Below are 20,643 nucleotides of genomic sequence, written 5' to 3' on the forward strand. Positions count from 1 at the left end.
AACTAACGTTATGGGCCGTTAGTGGTGGTTCATTGCCTATAGTGTTGTAATCCGGAATCCAAGTTTTGTGATAACCGTGTTGTTTACTTTCAGTGTTGTTTATTATTCACAGCTGGATTGAGCTCAGTTGAGAGTGTCATGCTCTGTCAATATCTGTTGCAGGAGTAGTCATTCTCTGTTACTAGAGTTGTCAATCTCAGATGCAGGAGTTGTCAGTTGCAGCCATTCTCACCGTGTCAAGCTTGTGACTTGCGTTGTATCAGGTTGGTAACAGCTTGTATCTCGATAGGACTGAATGTAGCCAGGAGTTGTCTTAGGTTAGTCTAATGTGCCAAAACGTTAGTCAAACCACCTAGGTTGTGTTTGTTCTGGAGAGTTCAGCTAGTCCGAGTGATCTGGGTTATCCTACGTTTTATCCCTATTTCGATCTTTTTTTCGACTATAGGGGTTTTGTAGCAGCCCAGCAGCATCCGTGTGACAGAGAGTCATATTAAGGATATAATAATGCTTTCCCCTTGAACCCCTTGCAGAAAAAGTAGGAAAATGGACTAAAATTGTTGGATAAGTGGATTTGCAGTATCTCAACAATCAGAACAGCGAATATTCCATCATCCAAACTAAGCTTCCTCAGATCCTAACCCATTGGTCATTATCGAGCCTCGTGACTCCGGTTGTGTTGATATCTTCGTATTACCTGTTATCATTCTATCTATCTGGTTATTGCTTTATGTGTTGGTTGGTATTTCACTATTTAAGTAGTATAGTTACTGATTCTATTGACTGAAGGATTGCTATTGCTGACATCTTCTGTGATGGAAGCCGAGGGAAAGGCCACCAAGAGATTCGGGTGGGTCGGCCTTCTATATTACCTAGTCGCCCGTTACGATATTCCTTTACGAGAATAGCCTACTTTCACTTCTAAAGTGCCTTTTTTTCAACAACTCAATAGAACTTTTTTCTTTTTTCATATTATGTTATTTGCACTTTGGATTTTCCTCTCTCGCTCCTGGACTCTTGTTTAGCTTGTTAGAGGGAATGATCCGCCCGGGGATCCGGGTTTTTTCCTTCCTACGATGAAGGTGCCTTAAACCAAATGAATATCTCAAGCACTCGAGTAAGCTGTGGATGCACATTGAGGACGAAGGGAACGCGCTTCTGTCCTTCTGTCATTGGACTGATCATTTCTTTTGGCTTTCTAGGCCATAGATTAGTGAACTTTCTCTTCTAATGAAATAGATCTTTCAAGTTTTCGTATGAGTCTACTAGTCATAGGTTTCTATTTTGTTAGTTCTACCAGAGATAGGTATGGAAGCCACTATGAGTATATATCCAGGTATGCTTCTAACTTCACCTCACGCCATAAATGGAATCCCTATCATGAGCGCAACTGTATTTACAAGTTCAGTAGCCTGAGTGAGCTTTCTCCTCAATATGGATGTGGTGATTGTTCATAAACTCCTTGAAAATCAGACAGACTTATTATCAGTGCTCCAAGCTCCATGTGTTCTAGGGCTAAGACTACGTTGGTGTAGGCTCCCCTTATCCTTCCTCTGGCATTCGCCGATCGATTTCTAAATGAGTGGAATTTCGATTCTCTAACTGCTCAAATAGCAATGGTTTCCTATTCTGCATTGACCCTAGGATTGGCGGCTTGGCTTAAAGAATATGGGATTCTCTTTCCGGTGGAAAATTGCATCTGAAAATGAGACTGAGACCTACTTTTCAAATTGTCAGAGGCTATGAGATCCACTTTCTTTTGGAAAGGAGAAGGGAGAAGCAGCATTTCAACTGTGTGAGGATGGACTCTAGACCCACTCGTTCTGATTCTGTGATTGTAATTTCTCAAAATGGATCATAAAGTTGATCCTGTTTACTAACTCACTCTCGAAGTAGAAGTACCGGACCAGGTAACCAGAAGATAAGGCCACTCGGCAAGACTGGACTAGTTTAACACGGCTATCTAGTGGAACACTATATATATAGGACTTGTAGAGCTTGAAAAAGCTTGTTTTGGTCTTTTTTTTTCTCTTTTCTGGGCACTGAACTTCATAGACAGACTTACCAACTGATGAGTCAAAGTAGCAAATTTCTTCTTCCTGGGAGGGGCGGACTCTACGTTGGTAGATCGAACTTTCATTTCTTCCTTCCATTTCATCTGTTCAAGTAGTCTCCTTTTCAAGTAGATACGCTTTGATACCAGACTGGTGTGCATTCTATGCTTACCCAGCGAGTGAAGGAGCGAGCCAATTCCTCTGTTCTGGTAGAGCCAATTCCTTTGAAGAATTGTTTACTTTCTTGTCTTTCCTCCAGCGAACAGAGTGGAAGACCAGGTATCTTCGTAGTTGGCTCTGGAATGATTGCTTGTAGGATTTCATATTTTCCAGTGATCAGCTTAGTTGGAAGAGATAGATAGGAGAAGCGAATGCCAGATGCGCGGTGTGCCAATCAATCCAATTTCGTGAGATCGAGTCAAGATAAGAAGGAAAAATTCTTTGGAGTAAAGTCGCCTGGAAGAAAGAATAGGAATTGATCTAGCTATAGTATAGATAGAGTGTCAGATGAAATGCTTGACAAGGCAAGGAAACAGAACTTCCACATCCTCTGTTCACACTACCTGGATTGGAATTGGTTCTATCGAGATATACTGACTTGAAACAGGAATTTCTTGGTAACTGCTGCTTCTTTGAAGCAAGTGCTTTCGGGTTGGCTCTTCTGATATGTGTATTTGCTACCCATACGGAACAATTTCATTGATGAAAGATGGATGGCTATTCTCCACATTTGCCAGCATAGTGCACTTCTATTTCGTGATTCCTTTCTTTCTGTCGCCATTTGAAAATGGTTTTCTCCTCCTGGTTTTAGTCACACACGTCTTTTCCACCTAGGAAGGATGCCCCTACGATCATTCCATGCTCTGCCTTCGCCCGAGCGGTCCCCAGGGAAGGAAGCCAATAATGGGAGTGTCAGGGAGGAACTTCATTAATGAAAGGATTTGCACTGCCCCACCGTGCCGCAGGGACGAACTTCAATAGCCCATCATAGCACTCTCAGTCAGGGGGTTAGGGAACTCTTGAAGATATCGATAGAATGACATTTCTTTTTCATAAGTTTCAGTGGACGCAGAGCCAACAAGTGCAGTTTTTCAGCGTAAGGTCAGGTTACAGAAAGGCCTATTTTGATAAGCAAGGCATTGCAAACAAATAGGTAGAGCAGAGAGCTAACCTAAGGAGCGAGCTTGTTGTAGTTGGTCTAAAGGGGGAAATAAAGGACTGTCCCGCTACTACTTCCTTGATTCCCGGGAAAGAAGGAAGACCGAGGGTAACTAAATTTTCCTTCTGAAAAATCTATATCCCAGCTCGTTTTCATCGAGCCTTCCTCCCGTTTGGAGTATAGCCAAGTGGTAAGGCATCGGTTTTTGGTACCGGCATGCAAAGGTTCGAATCCTTTTACTCCAGAGCATACTTATTCTAGAAAATAGAAAAAGAAAAAGAAAGTCTCATCCCTAATAAATAAATGAAAGTAGATTTACATTATTTTTGTATTTCTAGGGGGAATGTTGAGGCAAACTTACGATGCTGACAAGCTGGTTAGGTGCCGAGTTGGATTAGACATTGCAGGTTTCAGTTTAAGAATTGGGAAGAGGTTAAGAACCTAGTGGAATCCACTGCGAGGGGAAGTGCTGAAGTGAAGAAAAGCCCCAATTTTTGAGAGGATTGCATAATTGGAGAGTAGAATTGGAGCAAAGCCGTGATCTGGTAGGCGACTGGTACAAGTGCTAGACTGGAGCTAGACAAGAAGCGTTGAGCAGGAACTTGAGCAATTCCAGAAACCTTAGAAGAAACTGGATATGTGGCAACAAGAAGGGCTTAGCCAGAATCTTGAAACAGGTATGATACCGGTACATATCAGCCTGATGTGATGTACTTGAATTCATTCATGTTCTGTGGAGTCTTTCTTTTAATATTCTTATTTTTTCTCAGTTTAATTAGGAAGCAAATGCGATTTCAAGATGAACTCAACCTCGAAAAGTAATTCAATTAGCTGTGCAGTTAGCCCTTCTATCTTTAATAATTGGTTGAAATGGATATTGCCTGTCACTTGAAAATAAGGTTGTTTCATTTAGAATTCAGCAAGTTTCTTAGAAAATTGTTGTTAAACAGGTTGACGTTCCACTGGGAATGGAATAACAAAGGCTTTTGGCAGTTTGTGGATCGAGATGTGATTCTCTTTTTGAGTAATAGTTTCTTTCATTTGGTGTGCTCTTCCTAGAACCGGTAATAGGAAAAATTTGGTGCATTCTACTTTGCTGTTATGGTATTTACAATCCTTGAATTTTTTGAACCTGACTCTCATTATCTGTCTTCATGGTCTTGAGGGTATTTTGGATATCGTGGAGGTAACTGACGATGAATTCGTCTCTTGCCTCACCGATCTGAACACGGAGTTTCCGAAGCTACAAGAGTGCTTGGTTAAACGGTGCCATTAAGTTTCAACTATCTTTAACCTTACTACTTCAAGTGCAATTATCAACTCCTTGCAAAATTGTTGGCTTTATCATCTACAAAAGGCAACTCTGGTATGAAAGGAAATAGATAATTAGGTTCCACTCACTACATCAACTAAAGCAACTGCATCTGGAGCACTTACCAGGGAAAATCGAATAAATAATGACATAGTACGAGGGGATTTTTTTCTCACTATTGCCATCCTGTGTTCAGTTCCCATTTCATAGTAGGAGACAGACTCAAAGTCAATAGATTCCTGTCCTTTTGTATAGAAATAGGCTTGGTCAAGTGCTTAAAAAAGAGGTGACCCGAATGATTTCAATGAATTGCTATTTGGTCAGATTGGAACAATTGGATTCGAAAGGAAAGAAAGACTGTGAACAAAGAGGGCCGCCCATGATCGATTGGATTCGGCAAAGAAAGTAGAGGGCCCGCCCGTGTCACCACCAGTCCACCGAACCAGCTGTAGATCGCTAACTCTCTTGTCGACGCCCGAAACTTATGTATGAGTTAAGAATGAATTGTTCCCGAGTAGAGAGGGCAGGATAAGGATTCAGTAAGAAGGAGAGTCTACTTATGGAAATGCCATCCTCTCTTTCCTCAATAACGGAGTGACTAGCTACCCCGACTTTTTATTCCAGTTCCATTCTTACTGGTGCAGGAGTCCAAAGTGCATCTTCCAACTCCCTAACTGCGTCTTCCATGAAGTTCGAGAGACCCCTCACATGCCGCTGCCCATGAGACTCGCCTTTATACACTTTGCACACCGCTTCGACTAGACCCCGCTACTACCTCGTATCCAAATACCTGCGATCTAGCTCATTCTTTTTTAAGCCCTGCAAGCCTAATAGAACCTTGTTTCCTGGGCCAAGTCAGCCTATAAGTAAGTAGGGCTGAAGACAATTTGTTTGTTAGTTTTTCAATCTTCTTCCTTCTATGCTTAGAGTAAGTGGAAATGACCTCCTTGATCAGCAAGTAAGCGAGCGGTAGTTCAGTCTCCGACAAGTGAGGCCGAATAGCCCCAGGTGTCCTTTTCCTTCTAAACTAGCTGCTCTCGCTTGACTCTTCTAGTGAGCAAGCAAACTGGTCAGGGAACAGGGTCGGATCAAAGTAAGGAATGGGAATAGCACTCACTCGTTGAAGGTAAGCCAGAAACAGGGGTTGTCCTCTCCCTTACTTAAGTCCTAGTCCATCTTTTCGTGCCCCAAAGGGGAAGTCAAGCAATAATGAGGGAACTTGACCCACACCTGACGAAAGAGTTTGGTAGCTCGAAGGAAGCAGAAGCAAAACCTGCTTTCTTTCTGTCCCAACCTCCAAGGGTTCCTCCCTGTATGACATAGTCCATTGGATTGGGGCAATGGTACGCACCTATGTTTGGTGTCCCCTCTCTCACTTCCTCATCAGATCCTGGTCCCAAAGGGCAATACATTGAGTCGGAAAGACGGGGGGCTTTCATAAATTCCATTCTATAGCCGAACTAGCCCCTGGATCAGCTCTCATAGTGGGAGAATCAGAGTCAAGTTAGGCGCAAAAGAGGGGGTTGACATCATTCGCCATGATTGGATCAATCAGACTCCCCCACAGGAAATGCCAAGGGGCGCCCTTTCTCATTATCATCTACCGCCCATTTCTTCATCATCTGCTGCTGCCTTAAGTGCGTAAAGTAGGCTCAGCTTCTTAGGTTTCTAAATATCTTGTAGTAGCCGAAGGTAGTCCAGTCCGCTTGTTAGATTGAATTGAATCTTATATAACCTACGTAGCTAAAGAGAAAATCATAATAGTCTAACTGGACCTCTCAAAGGTATAAATAAGTAGGCATTAGTCTTACTGGTTTCGGTCTTTTTCTTTTTTTGTTATGATGCCCACATTTCATACTTCTCAATTCTTATTTATTCAAGGGTTCGTATGTACTGAGTGACTCTAGGTCTATTCAGATGCAGCTTCAAGAGAGCTTTATTCGGCCTTTGTATGCCCGTCTTCCCTTCCTGTCTATCTCCTTCGGTCAGGTAGTTCTGCTTCCGATGCCGGAGGAGCAGGGTGGGATAGAAGGGTAGTTTCTGAGTTCGAGATGTCTGAGCTTGGAGGTTCCGCTTCTCTAATGTGATAATAAAGCAACAAGCAACGCCGCTCCCGTGCGCTCATCCCTTGCTTGTTCTTGAGCGCTAGTCATTCATCCCTAGCTGGGTTCTTGGGATATCTTGATTCTCTTTATGATGATGTAAGGGTCAGCAACAATGAAGAAGGAATCGATTAGAAGTTCGCGCCAATCGATATTCTATAGGAGTAGGAGGTAGCGCGAATCCCCTCTTTCTTCGTTTAGAAGAGTGCTGGACCTCCACAACATCAAACCATAGAACACAGCTCCTTTCGGTCGAACCCTAGGAAAGACGACTTTACCTTTTTCGTAGATAGTCTGAGTTCGAGCTACTGTAGTCTCCCCCGTTGACCTTCTTTTTTAGATAGAATCCTCAATGAGTGGAAAGGACTCCCAAACTTGCTCCACAGTACTATACCATACAGAGCCGCGCCCTTGTGATATGATAAGAAGAAAAGGGGCCAGGCCGCCCTCTTTTCTTTTCCGCACCAAGCCTTCTTGTAAAATCGGGTGTATAGCTCAGTTGGTAGAGCATTGGGCTTTTAACCTAATGGTCGCAGGTTCAAGTCCTGCTATACCCAAAACAAAAAAAACCACTCTTGTATTCGTAAGGATGCATAGTAGCCTTCAAAGAGCACTCTTTGGCCTTGAGAAAAGCCCCTTTCTCATCAACATCTCGACTTCGCTCGTTGTTTGAGGTAAGTATAAAGGAGATCAGACTGGCTCGGTCATTGATAGGCCGGCCTTCTCCTTATTCATTGGATAGGGCGCGGGGGAAAGTCAAGTCAAGCACTAGTTAGTTGGGGTGGGACGCACCAAAGCAGCATTCGTTGCACTAGCGCCTTATCTTTTGAAGCTAAACAGAGGCTCGAAAGACGGAGTACGTCTGAAGTCGTTGGCTGCCTTTTTGTAGTGCGCAAGTCAGAATGAACTTCTTCTGTTCTGCGAATCTACTAACGAGAACTGCCATACAGTCCTATCTTTTTTTAAGAAAGATCGTAGATGAACGTTTAGTTTCGTTACCTAAGTAGTTGAGCAATTCATTCCAAGGTAAACAAAGAGGTATTTCCTTTTCTCGTTTAGTCCTTCTCTCCTTCCATCCCAGTAGGCCTATTCATGCTTTTTTGCTATCCATCTTGATCAAATAGAAGAAGGGGAAATTCAGACTAGGCAAAACACCTCAAAAAGTGAAAAAAAAGATAAAACAACTTTCTTATTGTCAAGTAGTAAACCATAGTTCTCATCCTAGGAAACCATATCGATCATCGGTTCAGAGCTCCCAACTACGAAGCTCTTTTCTAGAGCGAGTCAACAATTCGTGGATCCATGGTTTGGATGAAGCTATGTACCCGGGTAGAGATGATTTGTCTCAAAGATGTTCCGCTCATCCAAGAATCTGAAACTTCATCTACATAAACTCATAAAAAGCCCTTTCCTTTCTTTTCTTGACTTAAAAAGGTAATCAATCCTTTCTTTTCATCTTTTATCAAGTCTTCCTCTTCCTGATTGAGTCAATCAGGGATAGAAATTCGGATCAACTATGAGGAGTAGGGCTGCTGGGAAAGTGAATGAACTCTGTTCTAGGCATTTCCAATAAGTTCAGTGAAGTCAGGGCGAAGCCTTTTTTGAGAGGGAAAATACACTCCCAATGATATTCCATGATGGAAGGAATGAGTGGAAGATTTACTGGAGGAAAAAAATACGATACTTTTCTAGTCATATGTAGGGCTACCTATCTAGTTTCGTGCTTCGGGCGTACCAGATTCAATAGGCTAGGTTATAGCTGACAGATTTCTTTAAGAACTAGCCGCCTATAAGCCTCGCTAGTAGTATTCCTGCCCAGTGCCGGAGTAGTGACTCACAAGGTAAGTTCTCCTCGATGCATTTCCAACACTCTCTTTTTCTACGTACACTTGTGATTCCTCAGTAGGTAGGGACAACGTTCGAGATCTCATCCGACCGTCTATTTCTCACTGATTGGGAGATTGGATTGGAATCCGAGGAGAACTGATTGGATGTCATGGAACGAATGGGGCACTATGTTGGTTACCCACTGCTAGCCTAGAAGAGATTTCTCTATTTGTTGAAAGTGGAAAGGAGTCATATTTGAATCGGAAAGTTGGGCTCGTTCACTCACACCTTTCTTTGATTATCGATGACTTGGCTTCTTGCTCAAGTAAGCACCCGGCATACCAATTCATTATCCTTGGGGCTCGGCTCGCTCCTTCCTATCTACGTTATTCTTTCTTTGTTACTCTCGTAATGACGTTCCGAAAGAAATCAAGGTTACTAGGTCACAGCTCTGATTCTTCTTCCCTTATTGAACCTTCCCGCAAGAAATCAGTGGAAGTGGGTCCACCCCTACAACTCATCAAATCTGCCTTCTTTTCTGTTCTGCGCTGTACATATTCTCAAGTTATGAGAAAGAATGGATTTGAATGCAATTTTGAATTAAAAAAATAAACGAATGAAGAATATTTTTACCTCTTATGTGATAAGCAATCAAAGCATTTGAACTGCTCAATGAACAATAAAGAAAGAGCTAAGGTAAAAAAGTATATGTGTTACTAATAGTAAACCCATTTTATTTTGAGTTTGCTTTTAGCTGAACATGTTATAACTACAAATGAGGTGAGGCTTGATTAGGTGGCTTTGCAAGAACTAGGGAGGAACACAAGTTATGTACTTTAGGCTAAACATATGAATTTAGAAGATCAACTTTTCCAATTGGACATAAACAAAAGCAACCAATAATATATATATATATATATATATATAAACTTCCATAATATTTTCTCTATGGTGAAGTAATTTCATCGATAACCACTAAACGATTAAGTAGCGATGTATGCAAAGCTAGACAACGAATATTTCATAATACACTCGTTCTGCATATCTTTAGGATAAAAGAAAAAACTGCGAAAAAATCCATTTTCCTAAATAAAAAGATCAAGAAATCTATTTTGTATGGTTCTTATTTCGTTGAAAACGTTTCCATGAGACTTTCTTTCATTGAAGAAGTCCATGACTTGTTCTAGGTGATATGAGGTTGAACAGGCTTTAGAAAAAATGCAAAGAAGGGTACATGAGGGTGGAATAAAAATCAAAAAGATGACCCCTTCTTTCTTCCTGAGCATTACCGATAAATATTCATTCTTTATACGTTAGGTTGGGTTTCAGATGTATATCATTTATTATATGAAACCAAAAAGAAGAAATGACAAGAAAGTTGTATATAGATGGAGGAATAAATTATGATGTGGAAAACAAGGCAGGGGTTCAAATCCTGTCATCCCTACCTATTACTTCTCCTATGGGCAGTAACGAGGGATCAATTGAGATCGATTCAAATTGGACAAAATTCAGAGTTTCATTTTTCTATATGCATGCGGTACAAAAATCATCCTTTTCTTTACTGCTTTATCTCCCGGAAAGCGCTCTTAGTTCAGTTCGGTAGAACGTGTGTCTCCAAAACCCAATGTCGTAGGTTCAAATCCTACAGAGCGTGATTCTGTTCTTGTTATGTCGAATCCAAAAAAAGAACTTATATAAATATAAGAAAATGAGACAGTAATGAGGTCCATATCGTCATCGTAATAAAAGGAAAGATCTGCAAGCATTCTTTATGGGAGTCGGGGCTTTCTGATTTGAAGTTGTTGGAAAAGAAAGGACTCAGCTTCCGCAAAAGTGATCGATGGAGAAGCTCAAAAGTCTCAATCCACCACTAGCTATCATTCAAGTTTGCACTTTTCGAGCTCATCCTTACCTTTGCGCTTTAGCTGCTTGTTCCCACTAACCCATTTCATTTTCTTAGCTGGATCCTTCAGAAAGTATCTCTTATCGCTTGTCCAGAGCCTGGATGTCAACCTTAGCCAGAGCATGTATCTCATCAGTCTCCATCTGAGCCTCAATCGTGAACTGAAGATGACGCGCGGTCAGCGAGGAATGAATTCGAAAACCCGTACTTGGAGCATTATTGCACTTGGGATAAAGTAGATGTCGAAACAGCTTCTTCTTCAAGTTCGCTATCGTGAGGGATGTCTATGATAATATGCTCACTGCATATGAGTTAGTTCATTCCATGAGGTCGAGGAAAGGTTGAAACCATTTTAGAGCTAGGCGGGGTCTCTCAGATGCAGACTAACCCATTTCGACGTGAAGCATCGCATCGGCTTGTGATCCTAAATCTGGTGATTGATTATTGACTTGTCAAGGGCAGGTTGGTGTCTTAATGTGGAGGAATTCCGTACCTAAGATAAGAAGTTTCATTTCATGCCTACCGTAGTCCCTATTTTATTGGGCATAGTCCCCCTTACCTACTCCCGAGAGTAGAAAATCAACATTTATGTCGTTCTTAATAAGAAAGAGATGCTCGGGTAGCAAAGTTGCCTACCATTAGGTATTGTTTGAGCCCATAACTTCCATTAGGAGAGGCATCCTTGCTCAGTTTCAACTGGTGGTTACTTAGGTTTATTTTCTCTACCGAATTGCGTTTCAAATTCAGACTTGTCTTTGTTAAACAACGCTTTCGGGTTGCCTAGACCAGAGAATTCAAGAAATAGAGACGCGCATTGCCTAATTGGTAGTTTATTTCCCACCATAGCTTTACTCAAGTGGAAATCCTTTGAATCGAACAAAAAGTTCGTAACCGCTAGGCTGCATCGTCCCCTTCAACTAGAATCATCTAGATTACAGATTTCAGAACTGCATTTTGCAAGAAGAGAGTGCCTCCCATTCTCTGGAGTAACGATAATAATAACACTCCACGTCACCTTCAGGCTTGGACCCATGCCTTGCATCTTCTTCTTTCTCAGAAAAGAACTCAGATCGTTCAGATTCTTTGCCAGGAGAGTCCTCGGCTTTCGAGCCCTACTCGTGGGATTTTCTTTATCCATCATTGCTATTGGCATCTTGGCGTTAAACAATTCGTTTATATAAACACTTTTTACACAGCAGAATCCTTCTCAGGTTGATTTGTGTGCCACTCGTCATCAGACAGTGAAACGTCCGGTCTAGCCCTTAGCTGAGGGATCTTCACTCCTGTCCTGCCATCCATATCCGTGCCCACCCGAACCATGGGAAAGAAAGTTTGTCATAAATTACTTGTACTTGAGGGCAATGATAAAGTGAAGAAAATTATAGAAACAATGAAATGAAGCTATGGCTCGAACTATTGGAGAAGCCACCATAGAATATATCCATGAGCTTCTCAAGCACTTCTTCTTCCAATTACTTTGTGACGATTTCAAGGAAAAGTGAATGATTTCAATCAAGAAAAGAATCATATGCTCGATCCGTCGTAACAAGAGGGATAAGAAAGTCTCAACTCCAACTGCGGGAGCATTTACTATTTGGAAGTGTGCGAACGTAGCTGGTGGATCGGGGAAACAGGAAATCCTTGTGGTAATGCCGTGGAAATGCTTTGAATATCAAAAATATAGGATATCGAAAGGTGATGCGAGCGCTAGCTCATCTTAGAAGTGAGGTGAAAGATTTCTTTCATTTCGCGATCGATCCTATTTTGCTGGTGAGAAAGCAGAAAGGATTGGAAAAAGTACCAACTTTCTTGTAATTCTGTATGCCAGCTCCTATCATATGTGCTAAGAGGGCGTTAAGCGGCCTGGGACTCTTATTTGTGATCTTGTTTAGGATTGGAAGAGCGGAAAAGCTAAGGTACATCAGCATGGGTTCTATTCTCGTCTTTCAAGTACCTACCCTGGTATCACCTATGTAGATTGGTGGGGCTTTAGGACGGACTCCAAAGTTGACTGTTGAATCTCAGTATGTATGGCCAAGGCTCACTCATTCAACCCGCGAGAAAAGCGAGTCTTGAACGAAGGAAGAATAGTTGCAGGATCCTGGGTTCGGTATGATCGTTCTTCCAATTCATACTAGCTACGATCTTTCCCTGCTTAGAGGATCCAGCAGTAAGGGACCTACCTATGGCCAGTAAAGAACCCACCTATGGCTGGCTCCTCGGACAGCTTTCGGAGCTTCTGCTTCACTGGTGTAACACAAGTGGTTCCTGGGCTTTAACTAACTAAGTGCTGGCAGTGATTTTAGGTTGGTTTCATGGTTTCTTCATTATTGTAGCCTGTGTTGCATGTGTTTGCAGTAGCTTTGCAGATTCAGGACTATTGGCAATAGCCGTTGACCGTCTATCTTCTTCCCAGTTCCCAGATACAAGATTCTAGGCTTTGAGCAATGCAAAATGCTTGATAGCCAGGAAGGCATTTCACTGGGGTTCCTTTGGTGGAACTAATTCTTTCTCTCTTTTCTTCATATCATAATTGAATTGATACCTGAATTCAAAGAAGAAATCAAGAGACAACGTTCCTGTTCCAGTTGGGGTCCAGACGGCTTTCATACACACGGATCTTTCCTTTCTTTTGGTCATGCGCAGGATTCAACTCAACTGAATACATTACATAACATATTTTTGATAGATCGATTCTTCTTGTCCGCAAGGGCAATAACGTTCTAAAGATGGGTATGATCGGTTGCACAACCATAACTCAAAATGGAGTATTTCTTGACTACTTATACAACTCTTTGGGGTCCAAAGATACTCTAAAATACTCATCAGGTTCGATACAATATTAATAGTGCTTAGCACTAACTTCCTTCGACCGGACACCACCACTGGCTTGTACTTAAGAATGGGTCTTGGCTGAAGGTATCGATATCCGGTGCGAATCAACTTGACACCATGGTTACGGTGAGGAAGGATCAAGTTTTATGCTCGCGCTTAGTGGGAAACCATACAATTATCAACTCTGCCTCCGTTCCCCCTCTTTACCCCTATCTGAGCCCAATCGCGAAACCCACTCCTCAAATGATGGATTAGGTGAAATGAAACATGTACAAATCGTTCTTCAAATCCTTAGAAATCATATTAGAGTCTTGCTGGATCCATTAACACAAACAAGTGCAAGCATATTAGAGGTATGCCACAGGGCTCACTACTCGGATTAACACTTTCTAGACTAAATAGCTGGGCATCGACAGCGACAATCAGCGGATGAAGGAGTGGATGAAAAGGGTACCTGAGTGCTTGCATGCCTGGATCAGCCCAATCCCTATTAGTGAGTGATCAAGCAAGGTCAAAAAGAAGAGCAAGCCCACGGCTAGGCGTAGTATCAAGAGATTGCTCGCCCGTCGCATGCCTAACGAATCCAGAGAAACAAGAAAAGCATGACCAATTGAAGGGGTCGACTGCCCAAGGAGACTAAAATAACTATTAAGTAAGGAAGGAGGGGATTTAGTCACACCCACACCTAGCCCTTGGATGAAGTAGGGCAGCAGCTAATGGGTCAAGTTTTGATACTAGTTCCTCAAAACAGCTTTTTGACTCTATGGGACATTTATGGAATTTCTTCCATCGGCAAGAGTACCTTTGTTTCTCAACTTTAATGATTTTTGAGTCTCTCGATACTAACTAATTAGTTAGGGGAGGTGCTTACTTTTGTAGTTAAGGATCCAAAGAAACAGGTCTGGGGTATCACAAGATGAAAGCGGAATGCCTGAAGCATAGAGAAGTGAAGTACAGTATGAATAAGGAATGGTGGCACACTGGCGAATGCAAACTCTCAGCTGATAGGGAAGAGGGGGGCGGCTAGCTAGGGCTTACCTCTGACTCCCTTTTACTCCAGCATCTCAAATAATACTATAAAATATGTGCTTGCAATAAACAGAAGCTAAAGGAAGAAAAGCAATAAAACTAATTCACTTGCTTCTTGGGATCGATAAATGGCTTTTTTTCATTTGGGACTGCCCTCTTCCAAGAGTTCATCCACGAAAGGAATGGGATATTTTTATTAATGGTAAGGCTATTTAGTTTCCTGTAGTCTATACACAATCGCCAACTCCCACCCATCCTACCTACAGGTACAGGACTTGAAAAGGGCAAAGGGCTTGAGCTTGGCCTAATCACAGCAGCTGCTAACATTTCATCGACCAACTTTTCAATGGCTGCCTTTTGATCGTGCGAGTATCTATACGGCCTGAGATTAATCGGCTCAGCTCCCTCCAGAAGAGGTATTACATGATCATGGGTCTGGTGGTAACTCTTTTGGCTCATTGAAAATGTCAGAGTCTCGGGTAAGTAACTTATTCATACTGTTAGGTATTCTGGTTTCTTTGCTGGTGGCATTCACTGGAAAAGCTTGCACGAGCATACAAATCTCTCCTTGTTGTAACTGCACCCTTCCTCTTTCTACTGACCTCCTTGTCTGATCCTGAATTCCCTTTCAAACTACTTTCTTGCCTTCCTTGACCAATGTTATGGATGGTGCACTGGTTGAGAAAATAATTGGCCCTTCCTTCTTATAGCAACAAAATCCAATCTCCCCCTCATACGAACCTACCTCCATGACTTTCATGTCAAACTGAAACTCCTTCCCTTGCATTACCCATAGCATGCCATCACATTTGTGCTCACAATACATCTTAGCGCCATTTGCTACTGTGATTTCCATAGGTTTATACGGAGTTGAGTCGTAACCAGCCCGCTTCACAATCTTTGGGGTCTACAAAACAGTGCGTGCTGCCACTATCAACCAAGGCAATCACTGGCACTCCGTTTACCTGGTATCTCTGTCCATAGTCGTCTCCTATTTTGGAAGACTGAGACTTGCGACACAGCAGCAATATTATTCAAATAACATGTCATTCAAACGCAGCGCGCCTTGTTAATTTCTCGTCACGTAAGTGAATTTACGAATATGGAGCCCAGGTGCCCAACAAGTGAACTATTTCCTCCTCCAGGATTGTTGCTTTCCTTCTATAGCCTCACGTATGAAAAACGTGTGCCTTATAGAGGGCTAGGCCACAAATACATAGCATAGATAACAAGGGTTTCGCCAAAGTAGACGCTCAAGCGAAACATTCCACTTATCGAAGAAGGGATACAGGTATTTCAAGTTCAAGAAGTAGGCATTGATCCCAAAGAATGTAGTGAAAATCTAGGCTAGGAGGAATGCGTCAGAGCCGAGGTCAGGCAAAAGGTTGCTGGATCTTTATGTTGACCGGAAGTTATTTCTTTTCAATGAGGTTCAATGTTCTCTAGATTGCTTAGAAGTAGCCTGCCTTACTCGAGCCAACTAGGATCAGAAGGTGTTGATAGGGCTAGACTTTCTCTCATGGGCGTGACCATATTAAATAAAGGGTCTTTTCATTGCTTTGGCCTGGAGCCGAGTAAGTAAGGACTTTGCCAGGTTTGAACTCCAAAGTCATTTACGCCCAGTATTTCCTTTGATTCTTATAGCCTTCGTGTCAAGGAGCGATGCGAGCGGTCCAATTGCACATCAATAGCAGCTGCTTTTATCTCCGCATTCACTAAACAAAATGCTGAACCCATGTTGGTAATTCCCTCTATGCTCTACTGTCTTGAACTATTTTCTTTAGTTGACATGGAGGCTTTAGTGCCACGTTCAAGCTAAAAGCTGTGAAAGCAAGTCAAGCAGTGCCAGATGATGATAAAATAGCGGCGCATCCTTCTTTTGAAAAGTGGCCAAACGGGACTTTTCAGCATAGTATCAGATGCCTTATTTTGTTAGTTAGGATCTCCTTCTCACTCCAAAGTATGGTTGGTGTATACTCGGCCTTTCCCACTGTAGTTTGGAGCTCACCCTTTATTTACACTGACCCAATCTACAATCAACAAAATGTAATTTTATAAGAAAGAAATCAAGCGAAAGCTAACTGTCAGCTATAAATAAATGCTTTTGCTTTCTATCCAGCAGCTGATGCTTTATGTAGTAAAGAAGGAAATTCTTGGAGTTAGCACGGTACTGAGGTCTCTGGAGCGAGTGACGGATTATATCTTTTGGAACATTAGAGGTTGTGGACAGCACTCATAGCTCCTCTATTTCTCAAGGATCTATGCTTCCTGTTTGCACTCTTTCTAGGTCCAATGCGATAGAGAAGCAGGCAGTGAACGGATTCATCCTGCAAAAGTGGCCATACTAAGAGCTCTGGCTAGTCCTTGCTTCATGAGGTACATACTTCTTCCGGTCTGCTCTGTTGCCGAGCTTCCATTCTCGGACACCTACATTCCCAAGAGGCTAGGGCAGGGCAAATACATGAAGTCGGAATGATTCCCACACCTGGATTGAATGCTCCGCCAAAGTAAACCTAAACAATTAATTGAAGGAAGTGTAGCCCGGCATCGATTTCACGTGTCGGTTGCCCAACCCAATAAGTAGTAGTTTTTGAATGATTCGCGTTAGCCGGGAGTTAGAGATGTACTTTCTATTTCAATGAAGTAACCAACCAAAAGAGAGTGCTAAAGGAGTCATTCAGAAGTGAGTGAAGGGGCGCAGAAAAAAGCTGGTGAGCAAAGAAAGCTAAAATTGTTAATTAAACGGGCCTTGTTAATGAAGTATTTCGTTACCTTCCTTTATTCTGATTTTGACCATTTAGTTGAACTGACTCTGTTAATTCGCTCTCACGGTAATTGGATTGCAATTTCCTCTGGATTCAATCTCAATGACTGCTAGGATTTCTTTCTACTTCTATTTGTGGCATATAGAATTTTACGATAGATGAAGCGGAAGAAGGAACAAGGCTTGAAGGCGGATTAGCAAGGGAATGAATCTGATGAAGCTGTTCCTCCGCTAGAATAAGGGGGGCATGATCGCTGATTTGACCGGGCAGACCAGATGAGCGAGATTGATTGAAAGCGCTGTGCCAACTTGCGTACAAGATTTTTAGACTGTAGTAAATCCTCTTCACAAGTTATTTCGTACAGGCTATTCAAGGTCTATTGGCTTTATTGCTTATGTGGTACTTCGATCGCGAAGCCTCGCTTATGCACCGAGAAAGATCGTAGATAGGAAAGATCTGTTATGCACCAACGACGACCCCTTCTCTTTACCTTTATCGTCTCATACCTCAGCCCATTGCTGGCTTGAATGCTGTCTCTCTTCTTCTTTGCTCGCGAGAGTGAATAAGAGGACGATCCACCGGGGGGGGGATGGAATGAGTCGGCAAGGGGATCAACCATCTTCTTTTAGTAAAGGCCCACACATTATCCTTAATATTGGGATAAAAGGACTCTGAAGAAGGAAACTCTCTTCCCGTCTTGCGTAACTGACCACTGCAAATCAAGTCGAAAGTGCTTATATGCTTAACACGTTTTTGTCTCAATGACAGGCCGCTTGAACATTGTCTGATTTTTTTTAAGAGATTCGATCTTATGTATCTACTTATTGTCTTTTTGCCTTTGCTCGGTAGTTCCGTAGCCGGTTTTTTCGGACGTTTTCTAGGATCTGAAGGAACCGCTATAATGACCACCACGTGCGTTTCATTTTCTTCGATCTTATCTTTTCTTGCTTTTTATGAAGTCACACTGGGAGCTAGTGCTTGCTATCTCAGAATAGCTCCATGGATCTCATCGGAAATGTTTGATGCTTCTTGGGGCTTCTTTGGCGACCGTGAAGTCACCGGATGAATTGCCAAGTAGATAGATCAGATCCGGACGCTGCAGTTGTTCAACGGTGATACGGACTCGACCCGGTCCTACCCACCCTGGGGTATCATAGCATGTCCGGAATCGAGGGGGGACATACTGGACGTAACTACTCCCGTCGGTTGGGGGCTCTGCCGCCCTGCCTTTCGATCGATACACTGTTGAGGAGGCCGATCACGAACGTGACAGGTGTGGGAGCGATCCTGGGAAGGCAAGGCTAAGACGACGCCTTGCATATGGGTAGCAAGAGGGCGCTTATGCCCCGACGGTGGGGCCTTATGGGGAAGGGCCCAGCCCAATAGGGACAACACACCCCCTATCTAAGGGTGACGTCGGTGGAACCGGTGAACCACGTGAGCTGGTTAGATGCGTGGGGCAGAGGGCTCGTAGTACCCCCCTTTTCTTGATCCAGCCTTTTCTTCGCTTCGGTAGTTAATCACCTAAAATCCAAGGGAGGCTGGCCTGCACGCCATACCTATACCCATACAGTGCCAGGCAGGCGGTGGACTCATTTTTGGATTAGGGAAGGGAAGAAGGGGCCTAAGCACGGCAGATGCCGTACACTTGAGTGGCAAAGGAAAGCGAGACCGTACTTCTTTTGCCAGGCCTGTTCTGACATAAGGTTCCCGCAGAAGATCAAGTTGGTGAGCCATGTGATGGGAAACCTTCCCGCACGGTTCGGAGAGCACTGAAGACGAATGAGAGGTTCACCACCACATCATTGCAAGGGGAGCTCGCTCGATTCGCAGATTGGCCTGACTCGTAATTCACTTTTGACTCTGTGTTCGATAGCCTGACCGTAGTGATGTTAATTGTGGTTACATTCATAAGTAGCTTGGTCCATCTTTATTCCATTTCATATATGTCCGAGGATCCGCATAGCCCTCGATTTATGTGTTATTTATCCATTTTTTACTTTTTTATGCTAATGTTGGTGACTGGAGATAACTTTCTTCAATTATTCCTGGGATGGGAGGGAGTAGGTCTTGCTTCATATTTGTTAATTCATTTCTGGTTTACACGACTTCAGGCGGATAAAGCTGCTATAAAAGCTATGCTTGTCAATCGAGTAGGTGATTTTGGATTAGCTCTTGGGATTTTTGGTTGTTTTACTCTCTTTCAAATAGTAGACTTTTCAACCATTTTTGCTTGTGCTAGTGCTCCCAGAAATGAATGGATTTTTTGCAATATGAGATTGAATGCCATAACTCTGATTTGTATTTTACTTTTTATTGGTGCTGTTGGGAAATCTGCACAGATAGAATTGCATACTTGGTTACCCGATGCGATGGAGGGTCCCACTCCAGTATCTGCTTTGATTCATGCAGCTACTATGGTCACTGCTGGCGTTTTCATGATAGCAAGGTGCTCCCCTTTATTTGAATACTCACCTACGGCTTTGATTGTTATTACTTTTGCAGGAGCTATGACGTCATTCCTTGCGGCAACCACTGGAATATTACAGAACGATCTAAAGAGGGTCATAGCTTATTCAACTTGCAGTCAATTAGGCTATATGATCTTTGCTTGTGGCATCTCTAACTATTCGGTTAGCGTCTTTCACTTAATGAATCACACGTTTTTCAAAGCATTACTCTTCCTGAGTGCGGGTTCGGTGATTCATGCCATGTCGGATGAGCAAGATATGCGGAAGATGGGGGGGCTTGCCTCCTCCTTTCCTTTGACCTATGCCATGATGCTCATGGGCAGCTTATCTCTTATTGGATTTCCTTTTCTAACAGGATTTTATTCTAAAGATGTGATCTTAGAGCTCGCTTACACAAAGTATACCATCAATGGGAACTTTGCTTTCTGGTTGGGAAGTGTCTCTGTCCTTTTCACTTCTTATTACTCCTTTCATTTACTATTTCTAACATTTCTAGTACCAACTAATTCATTCGGGGGAGACAGATTACGATGTCATGATGCGCCCATTCCTATGGCCATTCCTTTAATACTTTTGGCTCTCGGGAGTCTCTTTGTAGGATACTTGGCCAAAGTGTGACCTGTTAGCCCATAAGTCAGTACTGTGACGAAGCGGCTGTTGCTCACCCGATACGATCATACGAGGTCACAATTTACCCAACACGATCATCCGGGGTGAACAAAAATTGGGGATCAGATGCGGGCGAAATTCCCGCCAATGGCTGAGATGTTCAGTCGACTCCCTCCCCCTTTGTGGGGGTCTGGACCCCTACGAGTGAGCAGAAAAGGGAGGAGGAAAGAGGCCCTGGTGAACCGTCATAATAAGTGAACAAGTGTAAGCTTTGCTGCCCGACAGTATGGAGTACTGACCACACCGAGGGACAGGCCCTGAAGCGAAGGACAGGAACGAGCGGAATTAATGTGTTCCAATTTCTGGCCTTGCACCGACCATCCAACGGACCATGGACTAAACGGCCACTGCGTGAAAGGACTATGCTATGTCCAGGGGACTGCCGCCCTCCACAAGGTACATCTTGCGCCTATGGGCCGCTATAACTATCCAAGAAGACACTCGAAAAAGGAAGGATAAACAAACCTACCCGATGGACTGCCGAGCTACAAGTCCTACGACACAGGAGCGGGATTCT

General features: G+C 43.0%; 1 protein-coding gene, 2 long non-coding RNA genes and 2 other non-coding genes across 5 annotated transcripts in view; 4 read left to right on the forward strand and 1 right to left on the reverse strand.

The window, feature by feature from the left end:
• Positions 1-12,261, forward strand: part of LOC123191913 (uncharacterized) — a 25,140-nt gene extending 12,879 nt beyond the window's left edge. The window contains exons 3-4 of the long non-coding RNA XR_006496810.1: positions 163-164; positions 12,250-12,261. This is a non-coding gene — a long non-coding RNA (uncharacterized lncRNA). The remainder of the gene's footprint in view (positions 1-162; positions 165-12,249) is intronic.
• On the reverse strand, positions 4,255-7,799 carry LOC123191920 (uncharacterized). The gene is made up of 3 exons (XR_006496811.1): positions 7,624-7,799; positions 4,429-4,432; positions 4,255-4,265 (listed from the first exon to the last, which is right to left on the reverse strand). It is a non-coding gene; the product is annotated as an uncharacterized lncRNA (long non-coding RNA).
• Positions 7,109-7,181, forward strand: TRNAK-UUU (transfer RNA lysine (anticodon UUU)). Its single transcript has one exon. It is a non-coding gene; the product is annotated as a tRNA-Lys (tRNA).
• TRNAW-CCA (transfer RNA tryptophan (anticodon CCA)) lies at positions 10,035-10,108 on the forward strand. The gene has a single exon. It is a non-coding gene; the product is annotated as a tRNA-Trp (tRNA).
• Positions 12,262-17,925: 5,664 nt separating the features above from the next.
• On the forward strand, positions 17,926-20,129 carry LOC123191903 (NADH-ubiquinone oxidoreductase chain 5-like). The gene is made up of 2 exons (XM_044604457.1): positions 17,926-18,027; positions 18,854-20,129. The coding sequence occupies exons 1-2, from the start codon at positions 18,002-18,004 to the stop codon at positions 20,073-20,075; spliced, it is 1,248 nt and encodes a 415-aa protein (XP_044460392.1). The 5' UTR covers positions 17,926-18,001; the 3' UTR covers positions 20,076-20,129.
• The last annotated feature ends 514 nt before the right edge of the window (positions 20,130-20,643 follow it).

Source organism: Triticum aestivum, chromosome 1A, assembly GCF_018294505.1.
Source record: "Triticum aestivum cultivar Chinese Spring chromosome 1A, IWGSC CS RefSeq v2.1, whole genome shotgun sequence".
Taxonomy (NCBI): domain Eukaryota; kingdom Viridiplantae; phylum Streptophyta; class Magnoliopsida; order Poales; family Poaceae; genus Triticum; species Triticum aestivum.